We start from the raw sequence: 26,282 nt of genomic DNA, 5'->3' as shown, positions 1-26,282 counted from the left end.
TATTTGCTTTGCCTGTATTCAGGCAAATAACCAATAATAGCAATTCTTTTTGGAATTCTTTAATAACAACAGGCTTTCTTTCTTAATCTTCCATCATAATTTAAGACAGGGATATGAAAGTTACAAATGAGGTAAGTACAAATTAACTCAATGAATGAAAAACAAGGGCACAGTAAAACATTAAAAAGTATCCACATATCAGTTAAAAAAAAAAACAAATGTGCAGCTAAGAAATTGAGTATTTTGTATTTGATAATGAGTACCTGTAATATTTGGACATTTTGAACAATAAGTTTCAAATTTAATCTATGCACTTTTAAATAATCTTTACCACAAATATCTTGTCAGTATATCTCTCATTTTTGAATCCTGTTAATTGTTCAGCTTATACCACGGCTTTAGAGGAAACCGTGATAAGCATTACCATTTTGTTTTGGATTAGTTATCTATGTGCCTAAAACATGCATGAACAGATATTTACAAAATGTATTCAGGTACCATTGAATGGATAGGAAAATGTCTAAAATCAACCATGTAGACTGTAGAGTACACAGAGGTAGGATGACCTTTTCTGGTCAGGTCAGGTTTTCAACTCTGGGAATGGTGATTTTTCATACTTAGTTTTACAGAGGTGAAATGAAGTTGAGAATTCATAATGAAATGAAGTGACCTTTTCTCTCTTTTTTCTTATTCTAGATATATACTACCCCATCATCTAGACAGACCATAAATTTTATCTGAGTATTCACTTTAAAAAAAGAATATGAGAGAGAGGGTCTTCTCCCCTTCCTTTATTTTCTAGGAAACCAGAAAATAGGTTAAAATATTTCTTTGTACCTACAGTGTTCCTCTTTTTTTGCTGTATTTTATGTAACTTATTTATGTCAAAGGTAGGCATACATTACATTTGTATAACACATTGTGATATTCAAAGCATTTTCATATATGGCAGTTTTGCAAAATGTGCTCATTTTTACCCTTTACTTACATACTGTCAGCTCTTCAAACTTGGAGTGCTGCATGAGAGAGATAGAAAACAGAAAGCTATAAGCATATAACAATAATTCAAATAATGTAGACTTGCATACTTCTCAACCGATAAATTTCAGAAAGACATAAAATGGAAAACTTTGTTGTCCCTTCAATTGGTCTTCATTTCCATGTACTTCTGACAGTGTGTCCCTCCATTGTAAGTGATAGTCTCATGTCAAAGATGTGTATTTAATATAACATAGTCCTAAAACTACTACTTTATGTGGTCCTCACCCATGAGTAGTGATATAAAAACAATAGTCTACAACACTTTTGGAAAATATATCCCTATGAGTGAAATTTAAGCCTTAGCAAAAACTACTGATACTGCATACTTCTTTACAAATTATATATATATATATATATATATATATATATATATATATATATGAATTTCTGAACTAGTATGCTGCATACATTAAATTATGTACAACAAATAACACTTAAAAATGAGATATTAATGGACATAAATGGACATTAATAGATGAATGTTCTGTCACTTTCTTCCCACGCTCCAACAGGTTACTTTGTACCCACCTTGGGGTAGTTCCCCTCTATTTTGGAGACTCTTGTAAGTATGGCAGCTTAAAGTAAGGAAGTTTAAGGAATTTTCAAGGCTAATTTTAATTGCATGTAACATGCAACTTTTACCTTACATGCTAACTTTGCAATCTTACTTCACACATTATATAATTCACTCTATACAGTCATACCTATTCCTTGCATCATTTTAACTGGATTACACTTGAGGGGGGGAAAGATCCTGTATCTCATAAGGTTAAACAACTTGTGGAAGCAAGGTACATGATGAGGAGTAAAATCTAATTTCTAGGAAACCTTGGAAGGTGATGAATATGCTTATGGCCTTGGTGTTGATGGTTTCACAAGTGTATACTTATGCCTAATATATAACCAGCTTTGTATATATCATATGTACAATACAGGGTGAGGCAACAGTAGGTTTACATTTGTGAGTATGTGAAACACAGAGTTTATTTTCATATTATTATTTACTAAATACTGTGTTACTTTCCATACAAACAACTTTAAACCTACATTTGCCAAACCCTGTGTAAATATCTACAGTTCTGTATATGTCAATCATGCCTCAATAAAACAATTCTTTTTAAAACAACCAAAAAAAAAACTCTTAATTTTCTGACTCATGTCTGAATATCCTTCATCTAGATTTTACACCACAATGTTGATTACTCAGAAGAGCAGAAAAGGCTAAAAATAAATCTCTCCTCTCTCTCTCCTGTCTCATACTCTTATTTGCAAAGCCGTTCTTACAAGAGTGAGCAGAGACATGTTTTTATATAGAATAGTACTGGAAATAACTTTATTACCACCCCATGTTAAAGATGGTTTTCCTTGCTGAGCTCATATTTTATTCTTCATTCAACATTATGCATCGGGCACTCTACGTGAGATACGGTGAAAATTTTGGAAGGAAATAAGTTCCTACATTAAAGGAATTTGAATTTTTAATGTTATCTCATTATTATTTTATTGTGTTTATTTATTTATTTGTTATTTTATTAATTCCATGCTGTTGATATTTCACTTCTTTAATGGGGCATCTGTAATAGTGTGAACAATAAGAAAAGATTTACAAAAATAACTAGAGTCTTACCAGTACAAATCCATCTTCCCTGTGATGACTTTGTCATCTGAGGCCGGGAAGGTAAAGGGAAATATGTGAAACGAGTGGGAGCATTTCAACTACTGAGAACCAGAGAGCACATGTCTCTGTAACACATAAATTCATGCTATTTTATTTAAAACTTGGGGCTAGTTAGGCAATGCTGAAAGTGGACCGTCTCCAGGATGCATCTCCTGACTTAGAGTTTATGATTCGTCATAAAAACCACCACAATGAACTAAGTACTAAGTCAGAAAATCCTAAGGGAACTCTAAGCCAAGTTTGGTAAAGGTGCACAGCAAGGGTCCGTTCAGCTGAAATCAAGATATTAACAAGTGCTTTGGGGAAAGGTAGCGTTTGTGTCGGACACCAAACGGTGAACAGCCTTTCCAAACATTGCAAGGGATCAGAAATAATCGCAGGCAAGGACATGTGAGCAATGTCATGTAAACATTATTTGAAGAGAGTTTTTTTTTTTTTTTTAATGTCCTGTGGTACAGGATATGAAAAGAAGTAAGGTTAGAAAGGCACTTCAGGCAAGAATTGGAAGGTCTTAAATGTAATGCTAAGACATTTGGACTTGATTCCACAGGCATTGAGAAGGCACTGAAGGCCTTTTCACAAGTAATAAAATGACCCACTCCCTGTCTCACAAACTGTTTCTTGGAGCAGTTGGGAGGAATGGAAGGGAAATATATACAATTGGCTGACACTAGGGTATTGGCCATGCAGTTAAAAGAAAAAAAGTTAGCAAGAGAGAAAAGGTGGTATTTGTATATTTCAGTGACTGATTAGATACCAAAAGAAATGACAATTTGAATGTGATTCCAAATTGTATATCTCAATAACAAGTGAATGACAAAACCATTAGCTGAGGCTGGGAACACAGGAAAAGAGGTTTGGGATGGATCAGGCTGAGTTTGGTGTGTGACACACTGAAACAGAGATGTTAACACTTATCGTGAACAAGCGAATGTCTTCAAAAAGAGTCACTCACACATATTTGTGTCTTTCCACAGTGTCAGGTTTATTAGGGGAGACCTCGCAATGAGCCAACTGAGTTTCACAGAGGTTACACGCAGAGAAGGGAAGCTTACACAATAGAAATGAGCACAGTGAGCATAGGCCCAAATCCTGGTCACTGGCCATATCTGCAGATGGAGATACAGGCCTCAGTCTCAAGCGAGGTTTTTACAGTCGTGGCGCATGTCTGGTGGACAGGAAGTCTGGCAGGGATCCGAGTATACCCTTGGTACAGCCAAGCTTTAGCACCGGGTGGTCAGATCTCTGAGTTCTTATAGCCACAGGGGCACGAGGTCCCACTCATGTTGGTATCCAGGTGGAGTCTTTATCCAAGTGTCCGAACTTGTGGTTTGGAATGTTCCAGGCCCTTCCTAAAGGCATTCTTGTTATATCCCATTAATCTCAGTCTTGACATAGCACTTGACATAACTGTCATGACTGACAGGGACTCCAAATTTGATTGCCAATGGTGACCAAAAAGTCTACTCTGCTCTTGCTGCTCCATATGATACTGCGTACACAGTCCCAGTAGGGACATTCCATACACAGTAGGAATGTGCTTGTGTCCTTAAATTGATAGTTACAGTTTCAAAATAAATATCTGATCTTATCACTCTATTCTTGAATCCCTTCAATGGTTCTTCATCGTCCTTAAATAAAGTTCCTAATACCACAATATTACATGGTAAGCCTGTCTTCCTGTTCTGGCCCCTGTTTACCTCTCTGGCTAGGAATCTTGCCATTCTACCCTCTTACAAGAAGAACAATAGTCATCTGAAATATTTAATTCCCAAACTGTGACATGATCTTTGTCTTTCAGGCCTCTTCATACACTGATCCCTTTTCTAATAAGCCTCTTCCACACACACACACTTATGCCTAGTTACCTTTGGCTGGCTTTATTCCACTAGTCTTTAAGTCTCAACAGAGATGTCGCCTTCTCCAGGGAAACTATTTTTTTAAACTATTGATGGAAGCTCTCCAAAAATACCCCCATAAACTTAACTCTATCAAGCACTTACTAAACCGTACTCACCTTTTTCACCCTTCCATCACTCTTTGTACACTAGAATCTACCTGAGAGTGAAGATTCTGCCCCGTTCACTGTTGTGTGAATACACTCTATTGTAAGAAGGTGTTGGGTAGCTTTGTAATAATAATAAAGTAGAGCCACTCTTATTTGAATACGCTTTAAATTCATAAGAGGATATTAGTACAAATTCATCCTGCCATCCTAAGTTGAGGGCTGCTGGAAGCTGGTTTCTATTGCTCAAGTCCAACCCCCCAGGATTTCTTTTTTTGTGAATGTGGTCTCTGCAAAATGGCTGTGCTGGTATATTGTAGGGTGAAATCTGACATTAAAATCATGGACACCTTGATGTTAGAAAAGCAGCTCAAGCAGAGGAGAGAAATCTAGTCAGAGGCCGGGTTGTCAGGGATACAAGATTCACTGCCGTCAGGAGAGGACTGACATCTGCACTGTAGACTTGGTGTATTTGAAGTAGGGTTAAAAGGCAATATCTTTCCGGTACTGATTCAAACTGTCACAGAAAGGCAGCCCAAAGGTCTCTAATCTAAAATTATTGATTTCATTAGAATTGATAAAGTAAATAAGACATGCATTTTAAATAGCCTAATAAAGTCTAAATCATTAAAGTGTCCTAATATATTATAATAACATTAATTTATTCAAATGTGCAACTAAAGATAGATACCCCTTGGGGCTAAAACAGTGATGCATGATCTTCTTCAGTCTGTTCTTAGGAATAACTGATATCATATTGTTTTTGAGCCTTGAGTACCAAGCAACATGAAAAACCAATAGGTTGCTATAGCAGCATGCTCACATAAATTTTCATTTCTCTCTAGTTTCTTACTCTTCCTTTTAACTTTTTTTATCTTCCCTGCACATCTGTGAAAAGCCTCGATGAGGTTGATAATGCACATGTAATTGATACTGAGTTTGGCATATCTTAAAATCATGATGCCCTGATCTTTTCAGTCACTCTCCTACATCTTTTCTTTAAAAATAATTTCCTGTGTGCTCAATATTTAATATTTTGCTGCCATCTGAGAGAAAATGTATCTGTTCTGTCTCAGAAACAGACTCTATCATTAAACAATAATAACACCTATCATATATCTAGTGCCTACTTCATTTGATATATATGTGCATAGATATTACATTTTATATGTTTAAAAATATTACCTCAACACTTTGAGACTGGCTTTATTTTTCCCATTTCACAGATGAAATAACTAAAAATTATTAAAATGTGAAAACATCATTTATTCAGTCAAGCACATAACAATTACTTACTGTGCACCTACTAAGTACCAAGCACTAAGCTATTCGCTTGGAATACAATGAATAACAATACCAACCAGAAACCTTGTCCTAATAGAGTTGCGTTCCATAATCATACTAATGCATGGAAACTTACAAAAGAAGTTCTGTCACCAAGGGAAATATTTTATGTTATGATGATGATTTGACCAAATCACTGAAAACACAATAATTCGGTAACATGATTAGCACTTGAATTTAGAGACTCTTTTGGAATTACCTAAAAATATTGCATTCTTGCCATTTGTCTGGGTTGTATTTTTCTGCCATTCTCGTTACATATTGCATGTACGCTATAGGGAGAGATTTATTACCACCCAAATATTTAGTGAACCTAGGGGAAGAAAACAAGCAATAATTGCTTAGTAAGGTTTGTGTGCTGGGGGGGGAGGTAGTATGGGGAAGGAGGAAGGCAACAGCTCATTTCTTGCTTCTCATTTGGAGACTGCAAGTAGCCTGAAAAGTTGGAGGCAGAAGACAGACTCTGTAGGAAGCTATATCGAAGGGCATAACTAGCCCCAAATAGATAGTTAAGAGTTCAGGGAAATCTCCAGATAGTTCCCTGAACTGAACCCTACATTTTTCTTTGACTTCCTACCCCATTAGATTCACCCCATTGATTGAACTTGGCTTTCCCTTGAATGGATGTCACATAACATTTTGTTTAGTTGTTTGTTTTTTTCCACTGGTTTTATTTGATTTCCTTGAACAAAGGTGATTTCTGACTTGTTGCTCCAAAGGCAAATACCATACTCTCATTTGTACATGATGATTTGAATACCAACAGATGTTTTGGGAGAATACCAGTAGTAAAAAGACATGCATTTGAATTTTGGTTCTGCCACTTGTCATATGGTGCAAGATGAATTAACTTAGTATTTTAAAATCTCTTCTCTCTCATCTGTAAAATGGTCTAATAATGCATATTTCCTAGGCTTGTTATGATGATTAGTTGACACACATTTGAATATGCTTAAATGTTTTCTGAACATCATCATCCCATCTGTGCTGTGACTGTTCAAGACCAGACAGGTTCAGGGTATTTATAGAGACAGAAGAATGTTCACAGAGCCACTGGGATGTCTGACATGCCTTTATTCAAGGGTGGATGATCCACGCACGCTGCAAGCTGCATGTCACACTGCATGTCACCTGTCCCCTCTGCATGAACCCAGTGTGGGCCCTTAAATTCCCCCTGCATATCTGTGTCTGCGCCCCACTCACAGAAGTCCATACCTCCTTAAGTACCAACACAAGCAAAGCCAGCCTCAGGCCAAAAAGTTAAGTAACAATCCATGAGCTGTGTGTGTGAGCCAACTTCATGTTACGGGAACTGTTTATCGGACCCAGACTCAAGGCTATGAGAACACTGCTCTATCAGACCCTTTCAAAGTTGTGAGAAACTGCTTCCCTTAGTTACCCAGACACCTGGGTGAGAAAGCCAGACTGCCTCCACTTACCCTACACTATCCATACTCTTAACATCAATCTTTTTTGTACAATGTTAAAACTTTTATGTTAGATTACTTTAGTCATACATGTGTTAAGAACAGCTAACATTTTCCATACACAGAAAGCATTTGTACCACAATGAGAAGACTGGAAGTACAGCCATGATTTAGAAACAAAATATATGTAAACAAGAACTCTATCATTGAGAGAGGCATTATGAGATGTATTGTGCCCTTGGACCTATATATACTATCTCATTCTCACCTTCAAGTCTTCAGATGGAGCTAAGGTCCTTTAGATAGTAATTATGTCATATGCCTTTCCTTCACTTTGGTTTCTAAATCAGTGTCTTAAGCATAGAAGGCAATTAATCATTATTTGATGAACAAACGGAACTTCATTGCCATTAAGACCTTATCAAAGTTCTACCATTGTTACCAGATGGCTTCGGCACCACAGGCTGGCTCTGTCCCTGCATAGTTTAATCCCTTTGCATGTCAGGAGACCTCCAGGTTCTTAAATTATGCAGGCAAATTTCAAGACACAAGTCCAGGTGAAAGTAAGAGTGAGTTTATTAAAGCTTGGAACAGTGAGACAAAGGAAGGACCCCTGGTGACAGGATCAGGAGGGTAAATCCAGGACCAGCTACTGCTGCCCGTTGCTCCCCTGGGTGCAGTCTCATAGAGATTCTTGGAACTTGGGATAGAAGAAACAAAGTACATGCCTGAGGAGAGGGAGGAGAAGGGGCAAGGGCTCACTCAAAGACGAGTGTGCACTGGCATCCTTTGTCTTGAGGGTTTTATCTATTTTCTATAGATGGGAATTTTAAGGGAGGTCCCAGGGAGGATCTCAGCAAAACATTTATTAAATTTCTTTTTGTGTCATTTAGATGCTAATGTATTAAAATAAGTGTATAATGGAGTTTAGAATCAATCTCTGGTTAGTTTCATCTCTTTCTTGGATTAGTCTGGATAATCTTTGTTGTTGTTGTTATTTATCTCCCTGGCTAAGGCCATTTACACCACCTGTATCTTTGGTTAGGGAGGATAGAGTCTTGTGATTTATCATGTAGCTCTTAATTGCTTAGCTGTTCTAGTCATTTGTTCAGCAATTTGTCTCCATTTCCTCATTCTACTTTCTAGGGAATTTTCCTGCTTTTTTACTAACCTGCCTCACCATTACCCATGATTTTTTCTAAATCTTTTTTTCAGTTATATCTTTAGCTCATACACCTCTTAGAGCTCCATAAACCTACACTCAATTGCTGGGAGCTACATTTCTTTCTGTAAAAATTACTTGTATGATTCAAGAACTACCTTCCTTCTTGTACTGTCTTTCATCTATGCTAAAAGATTAATTAATAAGACCATATTAATTTTACCCATTTATACAACATAATATATTATTATCATATTCCCTCGCAATCCTAGTCTTATGAAAGGCTTATTATTATTTGAGAATACCTCTACCATTCCAATTCCAAGTTATTTTAATATTGTAAATGTTGCTGTCTGATACTTTCATATATGTTTCTTATATTATCAATGAAGTTTTTCTGTGACTATTTGCACCTGAAAGTTTGATCTCTAGAAATATGTATTGTTACTGCTGATATGGAAAGGCTGTGAGTAAATAAAAGTCCCCAAATGTCAAGGGAGGCTGAATTTATAAAAATAAAAAGGATGAGGTTCGGTGTAGCTGTTCCATTCATTTCTGCAATCTTAGCAATCAGTGACAATGGCTATGTGGTCAGTTTTGCTGTTGTGCTGTTGCTGTGTGCTCCCCTGGCCATCCTTGATAGCTACTGACTGAGAGAGGTTATGACTGCAAAGTTCACGAACATTTCATGAGTCAGAAATATAAGTAATGTTAGTTATTAGCATACTGTCTATGACACTTGAAAACCTAAGCAGTTACTCTAATTCAGAACTGGTGAGTTGATCAGGCTGTGTCAGTTATGAGTTGGCAAGCAAATGGCCTGCTGTTCACAGATTTGAGGCATTAGCAAAAGGCAGAGGAAGCAGATCAAGGCCAATGGTCTTCAGTACGTGTCTTTGTCCATTTGGGTTGCTATAACATGATATGACAGACTGGGTCTCTTAGGAACCACAGAAAATTATTTCACAGTTCTAGAGGCTGGAAGTCTGAGGAGGTCAAAGTGTCAGCATATCTGGTGAGGATCCTCTTCTGGGTCACAAACTTCTTGTTATATCCTCACATAGCAAAAAAACCTAAGGATCTCTCTGGAGCCTCTTTTATAAGGTATTAATCCCATTCATAAAGGTTCTACCTTCATGACTTTTAAGCACCTCTCGAAGACCCCACTGACTAATAACAACACCTCTGGGTATTAGGATTTCACCACATGAATTTGGAGGACACAAACTTTCAGATTATAGAGATATAGAACAAACGCCTATTGTTGGCAGAGGCTAGGAAACCAGAGTAATAGAAAAATCTCATAGCTATGAGGTCCGCTGAGTGGCAAAAAAGTGAAAAAATAAAAATGGCTACATGTTTCTTAACAAGCACCACAGGCTGCTGATCTATTGCAGAGGAATGAAATGCTATATTTAACTCCTATCTCAATGAAACTAGTTTCTCTCTCCTTTCAGGGGGAAGAGGAATATAAGAAAAAAAAAATCTCTCATTTTATAATCTAAGTCAATACAAGAATGATTCACTTAGAACTCAAAAGAATTAAGTGTTCATGAAAAAAAGGTACATAACTCCAAATAAGGCAATATTCTGAATTTAGTTCTCTGGCTTTATTGAAAGGTATATTATAAACTATTGCTTGAGTTGTCACTTTAGATGTCACATCACCGAGGCAAGGAAATCTGGTTTCAAACAAGTCTGAAACAGAGTTGAAAATCTATGAGGCCAGTATCGTCTGTGAACTGGCTCAAACGTACACGCTTGAAAACGATCAAGGATTTTCTTTAACACAAAATAACAATTCAATTCACCAACTCTATGTTTTTATTAATAAAAAGAATTATTATATTTACAGAAAATATAATTATTTCCAACCATATTGGAATAAATATGTTTCTTAAGGAATAAAGCGCCATCAATTAAAGAGCTCTTTTATTATTTGTTTTTAGTCAAGGGGTAAAATGACATTAGGGCCATACTGATAGGACCTCTTGGTGTGGCTCAAATTTCTGTATCAAGTAACAAAGAGTAGATGTGTTCATCTTAACAGGGCCTCCACTGTAACTAAGATACCCTTTGTTTTAAGCACATGTTTGTATGTCTGATTCTTATCTTCGGCTTCGACCTTCTCAAGGCCTTCAAAAGTCTTCAAAGATCAGGTGTTGCCCAGCCTAGACCCTAATCACACAGCACAGAGCTCATCTTTGGAGCAATTTAAATGACTATTTTCAGAATTGATATAGCCGAGAAAGTCCTTTATTCCCCCAGGATACCTGCAGGAAAATCACAGAAATACACTCTTAAGAGATACATTCTACCTCAGAAGTCACTCTCCCTCAAGGTCAGCTTTGCAGAGGCTGTCGCAGCCATCCACCAGGCAAAGATAAGCTCTGAAGTGGTGTTTGAGGAGTCAACATTTTTGAAACTCCCAACTATATCAGAACAGAAGCTTTGGATTTTCCAGTAATCTCAGGGAGCTAGCTTTCCCTAGAGGGAAGAACATAACCCCAGGGAAGATACTTTTCTTTTTTATTGGCCATAATCACCTGCTAGGCTGATCAGAGCAACAGGGGTTAGAGCACTAATGTGCACTGCTGGCCAGAAGCCAAAAATGGGCCTAGACATGCAGAACATGGATACGATGCGTGATTTAGCAACATCTGTGGTTTAGACATCAGATACATTAAAGGGCAGAGAACTGGAAGCTGGTTTAGAGGGACAGCCATAAGGAAGATAAGCACACAGCGCCATGAAGTAACTGAATATCCTCCCTTGAGATTTTGTCCCCAGAGTCTAGCCAAATGAAGACACTGACTTTTTTTCTCAATTCTCTAGCAACAAAATGAATCTTGGTGTGGTCGACGAGGCACAATGGGGATTTAGTAGTCTAGGGAGTTGCTGCGTCCTCCAGAGCGCAGCATACATGTGAACAAATTGATTCAAGACCAAGGCTCATGCTCGTAGGACAATAAAACTGGGATTCTAAAATATATAAGAAAATAATTGGTTTACAAGCAAGTTATTAATACAATATAGAAAAATGAGCAATAATCACTGTGGGAATTCAGCATAAATTTTGATAGATTTGTAGTTTGAGAGAGATGAGTAGAAGCTGCCATCGTTTTAATATTTTATGCCCTAATTTCTGTGTCACAGTTCAAGATCATTAGGTTTATTGCTCACATTTAAATTTTTCAACACTTTTTCAACCCAAAGTTTTATTAATCTGATTAAAGTTTGAGTTTTAGATAAGCCGAATCCAGCCAGTACGTGAAATATAAGTAATCCCCAGAGTAATCAAGCATGGCTACTGATTTGAATCTGCATTTAACTGCAGGATATCTTATCTAAATTCAGATGCAAGTCACATAACATAATGCAAAGGACTTCAACCTAAACTCTCAGGGGAATGCCATTTATTAGCATCTTAGGAATTAAAGAAATATGTAGTACTGAAACTTGAACACATTAAAGAGGTAAAACTAACATGCCTTTTGGCATGTTGCAAGTGTTGCTGGCACATCTTTTTTACAATAAACATAGGGGTTAGTTAAGGAGAAGTTATCAGCTGGTTGGTATCTTCATTATAGCAGAATTCATCATGAGAGAGCATTTCTTGAAGGGGCCACTGACAGGGGCTTACTAATCCCAGTGTTGTGGGGACGTCACCCAGACTCTATTGACCTATGGGCTATTTAGTATTTACTTAGGATACTACCATTAAGTGCAACATAGGATTCAAATATAAAATAAAGTAGGTCCATATAGCTGTGCTTTTTGAGGAATTTAAAGCAATTGAATTTATTTGGGTTGAAAAGACTTATGTGTGTAGAAACTGTGAGAGAGAATAATTCAAGAATTTTTTTTGGCTTTGTAATCTCATAAAAATTTGGAAAGAAACATGCAGAGAGAAAGAGAAGAGAGTCATTTAAGGGGCATCAGAGAGAGGGAGAGAGAGGACTAGGTAAAGATTAAATGAGGAGGAAAAGCCCTAGGTGGCAGAGATAAAATGAGATGATGACGACGGAGTGTAGATTCAGGAAAAGAGTGAGCAGGTGTGGCCCTGGCAAACGCTGGAAATGGTAACGCGATACCAGCCACCGTGAGAACGAGGGCCTCTGCCCACAGTCTGCAGAGAGGTTACTGGGGAGCCTGGGAGGAATCCGGTAAAATTGAATCCTACATTAAGGCTCAGAAAAGTTAAAGGGCTTTCCCAGGCACATTCCTAAAATACGGCAGAGATGAGACTCTCCTTTAAATACTATCCTCAATACTATACCGCATCTGGGTTATACAGGGCAGCGGTAAAGTGGTGTTGACCCTGAACTCAGAACCACCCTATCTCAGTTGTAGGGTTAACTTTAATGGCAGTTAACCAACAATATCATCTGAAATGGTTCTTGACATATCCCAGCCAGTTTGTGCTTTTAATAGACTCTTTATACTTAATTCCTTTTGCTCTTTTTCGACTCTAACAGATGAGATGCCACGTTCTGGTATGTTTCATTTTCTAACATACAAAACAATGTATAACTAGCAAATGTATATATCAGCTCAGTTTCTTAAATAGTGCAAATAACCCCATAATAATGGTCTACAGCTGTCATATAGCCTCTCCTGCCAGTGTCTACTAATGAAAGAAAAATACAGTTGCAACATTATCTCACTATGTACTATATTCACCAGTTGGCAAAACTTCCCATAGGATGCCATTACTATCCCATCTAAGATAAAAATGGAAATCATATTTATAATACATATTTACCTATTTTATTTTATCTTCTAGGCTCTTCAATGGCCAACAAGGAATTCTTATTCAAAATTTTAGCACAAGATCCATTCTCACGGTTACCAATGTGACACAGGAGCACTTCGGCAACTACACCTGTGTGGCGGCCAACAAGCTAGGCACAACCAATGCGAGCCTGCCTCTCAACCGTAAGTAACACAGTGCTGCCAAAATGCCCCCATGGGCCTGTTGGCTCCTTGCCATCAGTAGAGACAAAACATAACAGGATATATTCATTTTAAGACTCGGCCTGATGTGACACGTTCCTTACACAGAAGAACTTGGCCACAAAATAGTATGTGTTTAGAATTTTACAATCTATACAGAAGTCTACATGTGCTTAGAAAAATGTCTTAAAGCTGAGAAAAGAAAAAAAAGGCTTATATAATAGAACGCACTAACAAATGTCTTCTGGATAAAGACAATTGGTTTGGTGAAGGCTTTTTGTTCTGTTTTTAAAAATGCATTATAGTATCTTGAAACATGGATTGATTTGGGTTGAATTTACTCTTGACTGGTTTTCCTTGGATGCTAATCTGGGAATAGCAAGAATTTCACATGCCATAAATAAAATGAAATAGTAAGTAAATGATCATGTACAAAAATATTTTATCTATATAGAGAACACTTTCACTCAAAACTATATTTTAGAATACAGCTTAAGGTTTTACTAAAATAAAGACTACATTTATAATGTACCTTAGTTCCTAAGGACTAGAAATGAGAAAAAGAGATTCAACACAAGGATGAGTTGAGGGGAGAGCAACCTATTGTAATGTTTCTTCCTGTAGTTTATTTTGGTGCTTTTTAGAAGCTCAATCACCAAAAGAGTGTTATACCATTAAATAGCCCTGATTTGAAAATGTAATGTTTCTCCACATGTTCAAAGAAGATGACAGAGAATACACTATCTTTTCAGCTTCACAAAGTTAGCTGAATCATCCTTATCTCATATATTTTTATAGAAACCTGGTGTATATATTTATGCAATCATCCTGTGATCGTAAGCTGTCTCTGAAAAACACAAATATTGTGGAGTTAATCACAGACATGATCATTTTCATTTCTCAGAAATAAGGATGGGGTATATAATAGTCTTAGTACTTACAATATATCATAATAAGAAGTTTTTTGATTTGTGAACTTTGAATAATTATGATTTAGGAACTTCTGATGCTAAATGAATGTAACAACTTGTTAATAAAAATAATCATTCGTTTTTTCAGCTTAATATTAATGTTTTATTTTTATTCCTTTTTTAATAATTTATTCTTCAATTACAGTTGCCCTGCTTCCTCCCCATGCTCTCCCTTGCCCCGCCCCCTATTCACACAGTCCATCCCCACCATTGTCCATGCCCATGAGTCCTCTATACGTGTACTTAATTTTTTTAGCATCGCCACTCTGAAAGGAAAACATTGCTTACAACACAATAGGTGCTCGAGTTTCTCTCATAAGGATGATATATTTAGTGTAATTATAAATAATATAAACCATTGAAAATATTATAGAGCAGTGTGAATTCCAATTTAATGTAAATATTGATACTTCTTTGGTATGTTATTAATATTTTAAGTGGTTTAAATATTCAAGAATCTGAAAGAATAACTGAATTAAAAATGCCAAGTAAAGAAAAATTTGAGTTAATAACATGTTAAGTTTTTGCTATTTCAATTTCTAAGCAACATTCTAATACTCAAAACTGAAGTATCAATGAATGTAACAAATTAGGAACAAATGTCACTTATTTAAGTGTTTTACTCTGGCTACCTTAACACAATCATCTGGAAGTGAAGCACTACTCAAAAGACTTCTAAACTTGGTATCTTCAGAATGGACTTCAATGATTTCTCTCTCTCTCTTTGCCACTGGCTTCCTGTTTGTAGAGGTGCTGTGAAATACCAGTGTGATTTGATTTACTTGTTTATAAAGACATTATATGTAAATATTCTCTATAATTATGAACACAGCCCTGGAAATTTGAAGAAATATCCATATATAAGAACTCTTGTATGCCCTCATCTGAAGATCTTATTGAATTAAGCCTTTCTGTGTACAATAATTATTTTTATATATTTTTCATCTCTTCACCAAATTATGTTTGTTAAGAAGACATACAAACAATATATGTCAGATATCAAATTTAAGTATATGAAAGGCAAATGGGGTCAATGTTTAACTGAAAACATATACAAAAATTAGACTTCGGGCATTTAAACACATTTTTATGGTATTTCAAATCTCCTTGGAATGGTGCAGTTATCCAACACAGGCATAGTGAACCTGAAAACTATATGTGGGGAAAGGCAGCATTCCTAAAATACTTACAGTGCCAGCTGGAATGAAAGCAATGCGTCCCTTGATAAGAACTCCTGTCACATCTTTACAAGATCTATGAATGGGAGGGTCTTCAACTTCTAAACTGATCCAAGACTAGAAGCCAGTCTAAGATGATCTAATACTGGCCTATGATCTGTTTATATAAATACACACACACACACACACACACACACACACACACACACATATATATACGTATATATAAATAAATCTATTACTGAAGATCAACTATTTCTATAGTACGTGAAACAAACTTGACCATCTTCTTATCCAGGAGAAAGAAAGTAGGCTCTAGAGTCTACACCAGTATACATGGTGATATTTGGAACATGCCATGAAAAAGAAAATCTTCCTGCTTCCAGAGTTTGTATTTCTGAGTAGTTAATATGCTTAAAGACAGGGTAATTAAAAAAATGAGAGTTACCTAGCATAGTGCTTATATATAGCACACACTCAAACTGGTTGATAATAGCATTTCAGCAGAGCCTTATCTGCTGGGAATCAGCTCCCCACCCATAGTTATTTAGGGTAAATCCCAAGGCTGTTATAATCTACTCCTAGTTTGTAATAAACTACATTTTCTAAGTCACCAAGAAGACAAAAGACAATAAACTGTAATCTAGAGCTTTGTCATAGCTAACACTGTCCAATATGCAATGCAGCAATTTTTGTTATGTAAATGTTTTAGTGTGAATGTTTCACATAAAGGGAATCAAGAAATTCTTTGCTTGAACCACAGTTTTACCACATCAGTTGTGTGTGACTTTGAGGAAGTTACCTAAATGCCAAAGCCTCAGTTAATTCATTTATAAAATGGAGGCAATGATAGCTCCCACAAGGATGAAAATTAAATGAAATGATGCATATAAAGCATTTATCACTCATCCTGTATCAAAGTAAACATTCAATAAATGTTAAGCATTGTTATTATATTATATCCTCCAAGATCACTCTCTTTGTTTCAAAAAGTTGTATATAGATGGCTGACTTTATCTGATGACTGATCACCAGTACTTTATTGAGTATTTAGATGATAAATTCTTACTGGCAAGCCAGAAAGAAAGCATGCAAATTTGAAATAATATCCCAATTCTAGCTTATAACCTCATCTCTTGTTCAGTGCCTGACCCAGACCTTGTGGCACTAATTGCAGACTAAATGTGATGTTGGAGACTAGAATTTTATACATCTGGGGGATTCAAAAAGTAAAAGCAGAACTGAACCAATTGTTCTATTTTGAGGCCCAGGAAATTCATTCAATAACAGCATTCATTTTTCAAGTGTATGTATATGCGTTTGTGTGTGTGTGTGTGTGTGTGTGTGTGTGTACTGCCTACAATGTGCAAAGCATTGTGTTAGATGCTAGATGCTGGAAAGAGAAGGATGAATACAATTGGAGTCCCATCCTCAAATAATTCTTAGACAAATGAGATAATGGGGATAAGAACACAGGCAACTGTAAAGCAGTATAGTCAGTTGTACTGTACTAGAGTAGAGAAAAGGCTGATAATTCAGCCTTGAGTGTCATGGAAGTACTGTCCTCTGAAGCAGGTAATATCACTATGCACATTATAACGGAGACAACTCAAATACCATTTTAGCCATCATTGTCTCATTTTTAGAGGCAGAACTTTGCAGAATTTATTCCACAACAATCATCAGCACAATGAGGGAATGATCAAGTCAGTCTTAATGACTCAGGACAAGCTACAGAGGAGATGACCCTTGAACTAAGGATGTGATTGGGTTGAGCCTAGGTGTGGGAGTGGTGATGAGAGAGGGAGAAAGAGAGAGAATGAGAGAAATTCTTTAGTAAGGAACTGCATTGATATGGCAATATGAAACTGACACATTTGAAGACATGATTAGAGTAAAAGGTAAAAGAAGAGAATGTTGAGAGATGAGGCTGCACAAGTTGGTAGAATTAGGACAGGAAGGGGTGCAAATGAATTTGGACTTCATCCCCCTAGTTTTGGAAAGCCAAAAAGAAAAGGATATAAAGAGATTTAGTTTCTGAAAAATGTTCTTAGTTAATGTGGAGGGCTAAACCCAGCTTATTACATTTGCAATATTAAAGGCAAAAGAAGATAATTGCACAAAAAGAGCAACAGGAATGAGAATTGAAAGATAATTAAGAGAGAGGAGTTCACGAATAGACACTAGGAAAGGAATTGGAGGACTCTAGGTAACTCCCAAATATAGAGAGAATAAAAGGCAATTGCAGGAATCTAGGTAACTTCCAACATTTACTTTAGATGACATTAGCCAGGATAGAACATAATAGGAAGATGAACACTTTTAGATTTGGGAAGAAGGTAGAGATTGAAGGAAAAGAAATGTTTAATTTTAGACATATTCAGTTCGAAGTTATGTTCAGTAGGTAGCTGGATATGAAGTCCAGAAAGGTGATATGATTCAGAAGTTATCACAATAGCGGTGGCAGTTTCAGTTATGAGTATAAGTAATATTTCTCATAAAGCTCATGTAGAGTGAAGAGAAGGGCAAGGGCCAAAATCCAAGCAAAATCAATATTGAGAAGATCACGGAGGACTGAGCAGAGAAAGAGAAGCATCCTGTAGAAGCATGTGTTGATGGAGAGGCAGAAGATCAGTACTGTGGAACCCATGGAAGAAGACCGGGGTGAGAAGAGGGGAAGCCAGCAATGTTGATGCTACGTTGGCTCAGAGAAAGACTGAAAATCAACCACTGTGTCTGACCATTGACACTTATTGGTGATCTTCATCAGACCAGCTTCTGTAGAAAACTGGCACTAGATGTCACATTGCTGTGAATCAAGGTTAAATGAGATGAGGAAGCAGAGACACAAGCAGTTATCTCCCCTTCCACAGGCTGGACTAGGAAAGGAAGACCGCAGGCCGGAGGTCTGCCTTGATGCCCCCGCAGCTGGCCAGATTGGGGCTTTTTAAGGCCGAGTCACCGTATACCTATCAACAAGTCCCTAACCTAAAAGGGTGCAGAAATCCCTGCCTTTGGTGAACTACTCTTGCCATTCTTCTTGCTTTTTTTGCAAGCCTCCTTCATTCCAGTTTGTCTCTTTTCTCGCATCTCTCTTGGGTCCTAGAGAAACAATAAAGTGTTTGATTTTATATGAAGTTACCTGCAATGTCTTTGCTTTCCATGGCTTGTAAACCTTAGACTGTAATTATAAGAGGGACTGGAGTTGCAAGTACAGAAGCTAGCAACTTCATCTATGTAACTACTTCAAGAGGCGTATATACTTTGTCAGTAAGGAGAAAACAAATTGTATAGTGAAAAAATGCAGCAAAACTAGTATACAATGAATCATCATCTAGACTATCTGCCCAGAAGTTTCTGAAATATGTCTGTGTTTAAAAAGCCTCTTTGTGTTTGTGTGTGTGTATGTGAAAGAGAGAATATGAGTATTTTGCAGTCACTGTAGATCATCCTCAGGGAAGAAGTGTTTTAACAAAATTAATAATGGATACAATATGCCAAGTATTCATAGAAAAAAGTTTTATTAAGTAAAAAACTGGGATTCATAATTATTTGGTATTTTATTTTAATTTTCAACTGTGTTTTGCTTCCTGAACCTGAGCAACTGAAAGAGATGATTTGCTTAAGTGTTCTCCTTAAAGAATGTGAACTGAATGGTCCCATCCTGCCATCTATGGGTCCAATTCATCAAATGTACACCACCTTTTGATCAGTAATGTAATAACCAATAAAAGTCACATATGTAAGCAAGATATTTTATATATGTTTCAATTCCCACTTTCACAAAGGAACAGATATTTATTACAGAACACGTATTAAAGGGCTCATAATCCGATGGGAAATAAGGAAAAACAGTTAGAAGGAGGAAATCTTAGCTACATAAACCATGTGCTTACAGTTTGCATATAGTTTAATACAAACTTCCCCTGAGACCCAATATATGAAAATATTTGGGATAATTCTAGCTTTAATATTAGCAAAGTCTTTGTTTATAGTCCCAAATAGATAACAATAATATTATTACAATGTGTGGATGCCAACCTCCTCTTTAATGTGTTCTCAAAAGTGCTGTGTCAAATCTTTTGCTAGAAGATAAGCCTTAAAGATGATGTAGAGACATCTTTTCTTGAGTGTGTATGTGTGCATGTACACATGCACATTTATTCCAATAAGAAAGCATTTGTCTCAGAAATAGTACACATAAAATATTCAAAGGACCCACCAAAATGGTCTTTTCCCTGACTTAGCAACCCTGTGGAGACAATAATGAAGTTCCAATTTTAAATGCTTTATACAATTAGCTATTTAACTTTCTGGAAAATCTCTTATGTTAGAGAATATTGCTTCCCAGTCAGCTTAATTTGATGGACACCTCCTCTTTGAGATTAAAATTTATACACATACACATGTATATGTATATACATGCACATGCATGTATATACATATACATATATATACATGCATATATACATATACATACACACACGGAGTATAGTGTGTGTGTGTGTGTGTGTGTGTATCCAAAAGGAAAATGGAAGAGACTATTACAGAAAGTAAGAATGTGGGCAGCATAACAGTGTTTCCCTGTTTAGATCTGACTGATGCAGGCAAACATTATTTTTTGACTGATTTGTTGAATATAGAACCAGCTGTGCCCTTGTAAGTAATATTTCATCTTTCTGCTGGCTTCAAATGTCCCACATGCCAGTTAGCAATTGTATGGGCTCTGTTATTTTTGACTATTATAACGAACCTTGATTTCCTGTGAAAAGTGATACCACAAATCTGAATGATTCATGTTTTAGATTGAAGTTGATCTCCCCTCCTGCAACTTAAAAGAGATGGCAGTAATAAATTTAGACTTGGTGATTTTTGAAGACAGCATGCTGTGTGAGGCAACTTGCTTTATCCTTACAGCTTTATGTTAAGAGGAAGACTTTTGAGGGTGTTTTAGTAATAAATATTCGACAAAAATTAGGTTTGCAGTTGCAGGTCGATTTTGATATAGCTAGATCAGCTTATCGAATGGCACTACTAAACAGCAATACACAGGCACTGACATAATTGTAAAACCAACCAGTTGCCGATGCAAACACATTTGCTGCAATGGAGTATGAGTAAAACAAGAGGACTTTCTTTTTTCCCCAACCTTACCTAGAACTTCTGTGTATTCTCAAGAAGCCAGACGCAAAATGGTCATTCAGTGCCATTTGCGAGTAATCCAACATATTGAAACAGAATAACTGTTCGAACCTGTGACGGCCCAGCTCGCCAAATTGCCACTAGTGAGGACCAAATACAAGTACTAACAGAGCTTTAGCAACCCATGTCAATTGTCAGAATGTTAGAGCTGGAGTAAGTCTCAGGTATTACCTAGTCAATTTTTTTCAACCTTTTTAAAACAATGGATTTCTTACTTTCCTTAAATAAAACCTATGCAAACGTTTTTATATAAAAAATATAAAATTGTACTTACTTTGGTTGATTTGATGGTGAATCTGGAAAATTCTCTCTTTTTCCTCTTATATCGAATGACACCATGACCCTAAGGCCTGCCAGAAGTCATAGAGTTCCAGAAAATTTGGTTTTAAAATTTCTGGTTTAAAATTTTGCTTTGTAGCTGAGGGACCGGAGGCCCAAAGGTGAGTCAGAACTCAAAGCTGGACATTGTCAGTGCAGATGTAGGGCTAGAACTGAACTTAGCTTACCCTACTTCCAGTGTTCTTTCCACTGTACCCCCCAAAAGCTTTGGACTCAAACAAACCTGATTTGAAACCACAATTCCACACTGCAGGATGCCGACAGTTCTCGCAACCCCAGCCCTTAAGCCTCAGTTACCTCACCTATAAAATTGGGAAAATAACTTATTTTATAGGATATTTGTGAGGATTAAATGAGATAGGATATATGACTCATATATAGTGCCTAATCCAAAGGAAGTGCTATTTAATTGTTAGTTTCATTTTCTTTTCTCTGTTATGTAAAATCTAAACACTGAAGGGTAAACCCAACGAGGCACAGATCTACATCGCCTTAATAACTGTGTAACTTTATCTCACCGAATATCCCAGAACAGTACTGGTTCTTTGATTCATTTATTAATGCACTTATGTATATCACTATGATATTGTCTTTTTTGTTAGAATTATTAATTAAATCAGCCATGCACATAAGCATTCACTTGCACTGATGGAAAAAATGATCAGGTTGATAGAGAGGGTTGTACAAGATTAATTGCTCCACTAATGTATTTCTCTCAGGTTAAGAGGCATTTTGACAGCTGCATCCTCAAGCTACTAGGACTGCACATATGTCCCTATAACTGACAAAGAGTCAGTAAATACCAAAGAGCAAAGTGAGTGTTGGTATTTGCCACTGTCATTGATCAGCCTTGAAATGTATCAGCTTTGTGGAAATTAGGTGTCAAAAGATACATTAAAAAATTAAAAGGAGTTTCAAATTTAACCATAAAATTTTATTGGGAGCCCTAGCTTAGAAGTGAGACAGTTTAAGTTCTAGCCTTTACTTGTAGATACTTAGGTAAAACACTGACTCTCTGGCCTAAGTTTCTTCATCCATAAAACAGGAGAGTAGGATAACGAATCTCCAAGTTCTCTTTCACTTAAAATGCTTTAAGGTTCTAAGAAATCTATATGTTTTAAAATAACATTTATTAATTGATTGTTATTAAAATAGTTACATTTACTCCTTAACAAAGTAGAAATGCTGCCAATATTTCCCTTCTGTATATTTTTGTTGTTGAACTCAAAATGATTTTTATTGACAGAAAAAATTGTATTTTAATGTGTTTTGTGCTGTGGTGAGTTTCCATAAAGTTTAGCTCAATAGCACTGCTGGCCTAATCATGTTGTCATCTCTGCAAAGAATTTTGCTCTTCAGGGAAATTTCCTTTATGTTCGTAGTTTCAATTCTGTTGGCCAGTAACCTATGAAAAGGCACTAGAATCGAACTTTTGCTCACTGTTTTATTTCACAAAACTTTAATCCTATAACAAATTAGGCCAAAACGTGACCCTGTATATATGGGAATTGTGGCTATTAAGACTTTGAAAAAATAAAAATATGCCAACATTTCCAGTCTTAAAAAATCATATTACCAGCTTCTGTTTCAATAGTGCCTTTGCTAGTCTTTACTCTGACAGACTGTATTAGAGGTCATTGAGAGATTCCCCTCTCATTATTTCTAAGAAGTTTCTTCAAGAATATTTACACAGCATGCACTCTTTTCTCTGCTGCTGTGACTAGACTTGAAGTATGATCTAATGGTTTGATTGTATGATAATGTCCGAGCTACTCTCCCACCTCCTCTTCTGTGCTGCAATTCTTTTTCTAAAAAGTGAAAATGAGGTCCCTAATATAAGATCTAAGAATATGTGTGAATAAAATGATTATCATAAAGTGCTAAGTGGTATTTTTTATAAAACTTCGTATTTCTCCTAAGGCAATGTGAAGCATAATTAATAGAGAAGATCACCAAAAGAGAAAGTAAAGTAAAATTACCCTTTTTCCTTTGTTTTGGTGTTCCAGATTTAGGAAACAAGAGAAAGAATTAATTGTGAAAGCAATGATATTTCAATGGGCCATGTTTTCTCTAAAGTGCTGTAAATTCTGTTTCAGTAGCTGTAAAACTGCTGGGAAAGCAACTGAAAAGGCCGTGTCCTCATTGAATGTGTCCATGCAGCGTGGACTGGATTTCCTTACTTATAAATATAATTCATTCAGGATTTCCCTCCAGAGACACAAACTAGACACCTGCCCAATATATACTTAAGTAAGATTTGAACAAATCAAGCAAGATTTGCTTGCACAGAAATGTTATTTCACCTATGGCGTGGCCAGACATTTTTAGTAGGTTGGATTTTTCCCAATTCTATACTTTTTTTTCCAAGTTTTCTCTTCCAGCAGTTTTAAGGAAAAGAGGTAACCTTGGTTACTCCGCTCTAAAATGTGTTATTAGACAGTCACATGCTCTTCGGTTTCCTTTCTTTAATTTTTTAATCAATCAAATTAGTGCATATGTGGGGCAGCCTAATTAGTGAGGCAGATCAGATTTCTTGTCAAAGAACCATTAGAGTATCACTCAGTCCATTTACAAGGAATCACGGGTTTTCTGAAGTACTTTGTAAGACAAGCTCTAACAACATATTTCCCTAAAACTGGAAGAATAATAGCTTATGTTTTAAGAATTAGTGGCTGTACCCATAGGGAAATTTATATTTTCTCAAAAAAAAATCGTAACATCTTGGGAGCACTGTAGTTTATGATATAATAACATGCTTACCCATATGTAGATAATATCTATAATCAAACTATTTAGCTGAGTAAATATATTTTTAAGAAGACTTGCATAAGCTATTGTTGCACAACTCTGCAGGCTTCACTCTGTTGGAAAAAGATAAATTGAAAGGGTTTATTTCTCTCAAGCTAACATACTGCCTGTAGGAGTTCGGATTTGACATTCTTTGTTACACCAATTTTATTTCATACTTCAGAAGCACCTGTATTTCCCCAACATCCCTCCTGCCAGCAGCACCCGGAAGCATGGGTCCTATATGCCAAAATATTCTTAGACTGCCACATGTTACTATCATAATAATCTTCCATCTATTATTTACTTTTCCTTGTTAGCATGTTCCCTGATTCTTTTTTCCCCTCTTATCCTTGTCATCATTATATGTATTTCAAAAAGACAAAAATCATTACTGTCTCACACACTATTAGAGATAGGCACTCTCATGTCCTATTTATGTTCTGCTTTCTGAATTATTCCCTGTTTTTTTTTCCTTTCTTTCTCTCATTTGTCCTCAACTCTTGGACTTAATCATTACCAAAACAGATAGGTAGATGCTTCTCTAACCAGGAGTATAGATTTGAGAAGCAACTAAACAGTTCCTGAATAGGCAAGCTCAAAATTGCTTTTGAAAGCTTCATCACTGAAAATGTAATCAAACTTAGCTTACCCAAAATTGATTTAAGTTGCAGCCCAAGGGCCAACCTTTGACCAGGGCAGCGTTCACACTAGCATTGATTCTGCCTGCAATTGAATTACTCAGGCAATTCTGTGCACTTTCAGCTTCAGCCCTGGAGTGCAAATGGCCAATTTGGGAAGCAACTTGGTTGTGCTTGAAATTTGCAGGAAGATTTTCTCATATGTTCCTGGGGAAAAATCATGCTTACTTTTTAAAAATATTCTCTTAGTCACAGAATTGGCTGCTTAAGGATATTTGGTTTATTTTTATGTTTGTTTAGATTTGAGAAAATGTTGCTTTTCCCATGGAATCTCTTCTGACTTAAAAGAAGAGTTCTAACCCTTTGATACATGTACTAAAATTTAGAGAAAATGAAAATTAATGAGGGAAAAATAAGGCAATGTAATATTATGCTATTAAATAGAGAAAAAGCCAAGAAACACATTGAATTTTATAGTTCTAGAAGCATAAGATAAAACAAGAATATGTTTATTGTAGTGGAAACAAAAAAATCTTCTATAGGTCTCCATATCATTGCATTCTATGACAACACCTCCCTCTCTTTCTTTCTAGAACATTTTCTAAGAGTCACGCAAAGAAACATTACACATACTCTTCCAGACCATAACAGGCTTTCATTATGCATTTCTATTTTTTTATGTTTACCTCATTGTACCACATATTAATTGTATAGCATCAACCCTGTTCACAAAACTACTTTTCACACAGAACATGCTATCTTTATGCACTTATTTTACATACTTAAAATTAAAATTAATGATAAGATTATATAATTATAAAGAAGTTTTGAGCTGTTATTACACTTGTTTTTTTATTTGCTCACTTAGAAATGGACATAGCTTAACATTAAACAGAATATATATGTAAAGCACCTGGTGGCTAGTAGGGATTAATTAGTTGTCTTTCTTTCATAGCTTCCATCCCTCTTATTATATCCGGTTTCTTGAACTTTATTGTTAAGTAGTGATAATTTGATTTAGTCTCTTCAAACCCATGTAACGCCCCCTCATACACCTGGGATTTTATTCTGTCTTCATGATAAACCTAAGTGTCCACACAAACACACAACATTCCTTGTTTACATTTGCTGCAAAACAAAATATTGTCCTCCTAAAATGGACTACCACCATGTTTCATTCCCACTCTACATTAATTTTTAAGCAACATTTTACATTAACACCACAATATATTTCAGACCCAGTGTTATCTCTCTGCTAATCTGTCTAGAGTCAAGGGAGGTGGAATACCTATTAAAATGCTTTCCAACATAGGTGGAATCAGTTTGTATTATATCACCCCCCCCAAAAGATTAAATTATTTTCTTTTCACATTCTTCTTACTTATTTACAATAAGAAAACTATAGTTCATAGGCTGCATACCTTGAGACTTAATGTCATAATTTTAAAACTTTAGTATTTATTCACTTACTCAAGTTATTGACCATTTAACACTAGTCTTGTGCTATCTTTAATATACAGAGGTGAGCTAAGAAGACTTGATTCCTAACCT

General features: G+C 36.1%; 1 protein-coding gene across 1 annotated transcript in view; it reads left to right on the top strand.

The window, feature by feature from the left end:
- The window catches only part of LOC129069486 (neuronal growth regulator 1-like), a 212,349-nt gene that overhangs the window by 20,373 nt on the left and 165,694 nt on the right, over positions 1-26,282 (top strand). Inside the window, exon 3 of the mRNA XM_054572219.1 lies at positions 13,444-13,595. Within this exon, the coding sequence (XP_054428194.1) occupies positions 13,444-13,595 (152 nt within the window). The remainder of the gene's footprint in view (positions 1-13,443; positions 13,596-26,282) is intronic.

Source organism: Pteronotus mesoamericanus, unplaced genomic scaffold, assembly GCF_021234165.1.
Source record: "Pteronotus mesoamericanus isolate MK-2021 breed Mesoamerican mustached bat unplaced genomic scaffold, CSHL_Meso_final contig_105, whole genome shotgun sequence".
NCBI classification, from domain to species: domain Eukaryota; kingdom Metazoa; phylum Chordata; class Mammalia; order Chiroptera; family Mormoopidae; genus Pteronotus; species Pteronotus mesoamericanus.
The sequence above is the reverse complement of the archived record's forward strand: the minus strand, read 5'-3'. Positions and strand labels throughout refer to the sequence as shown.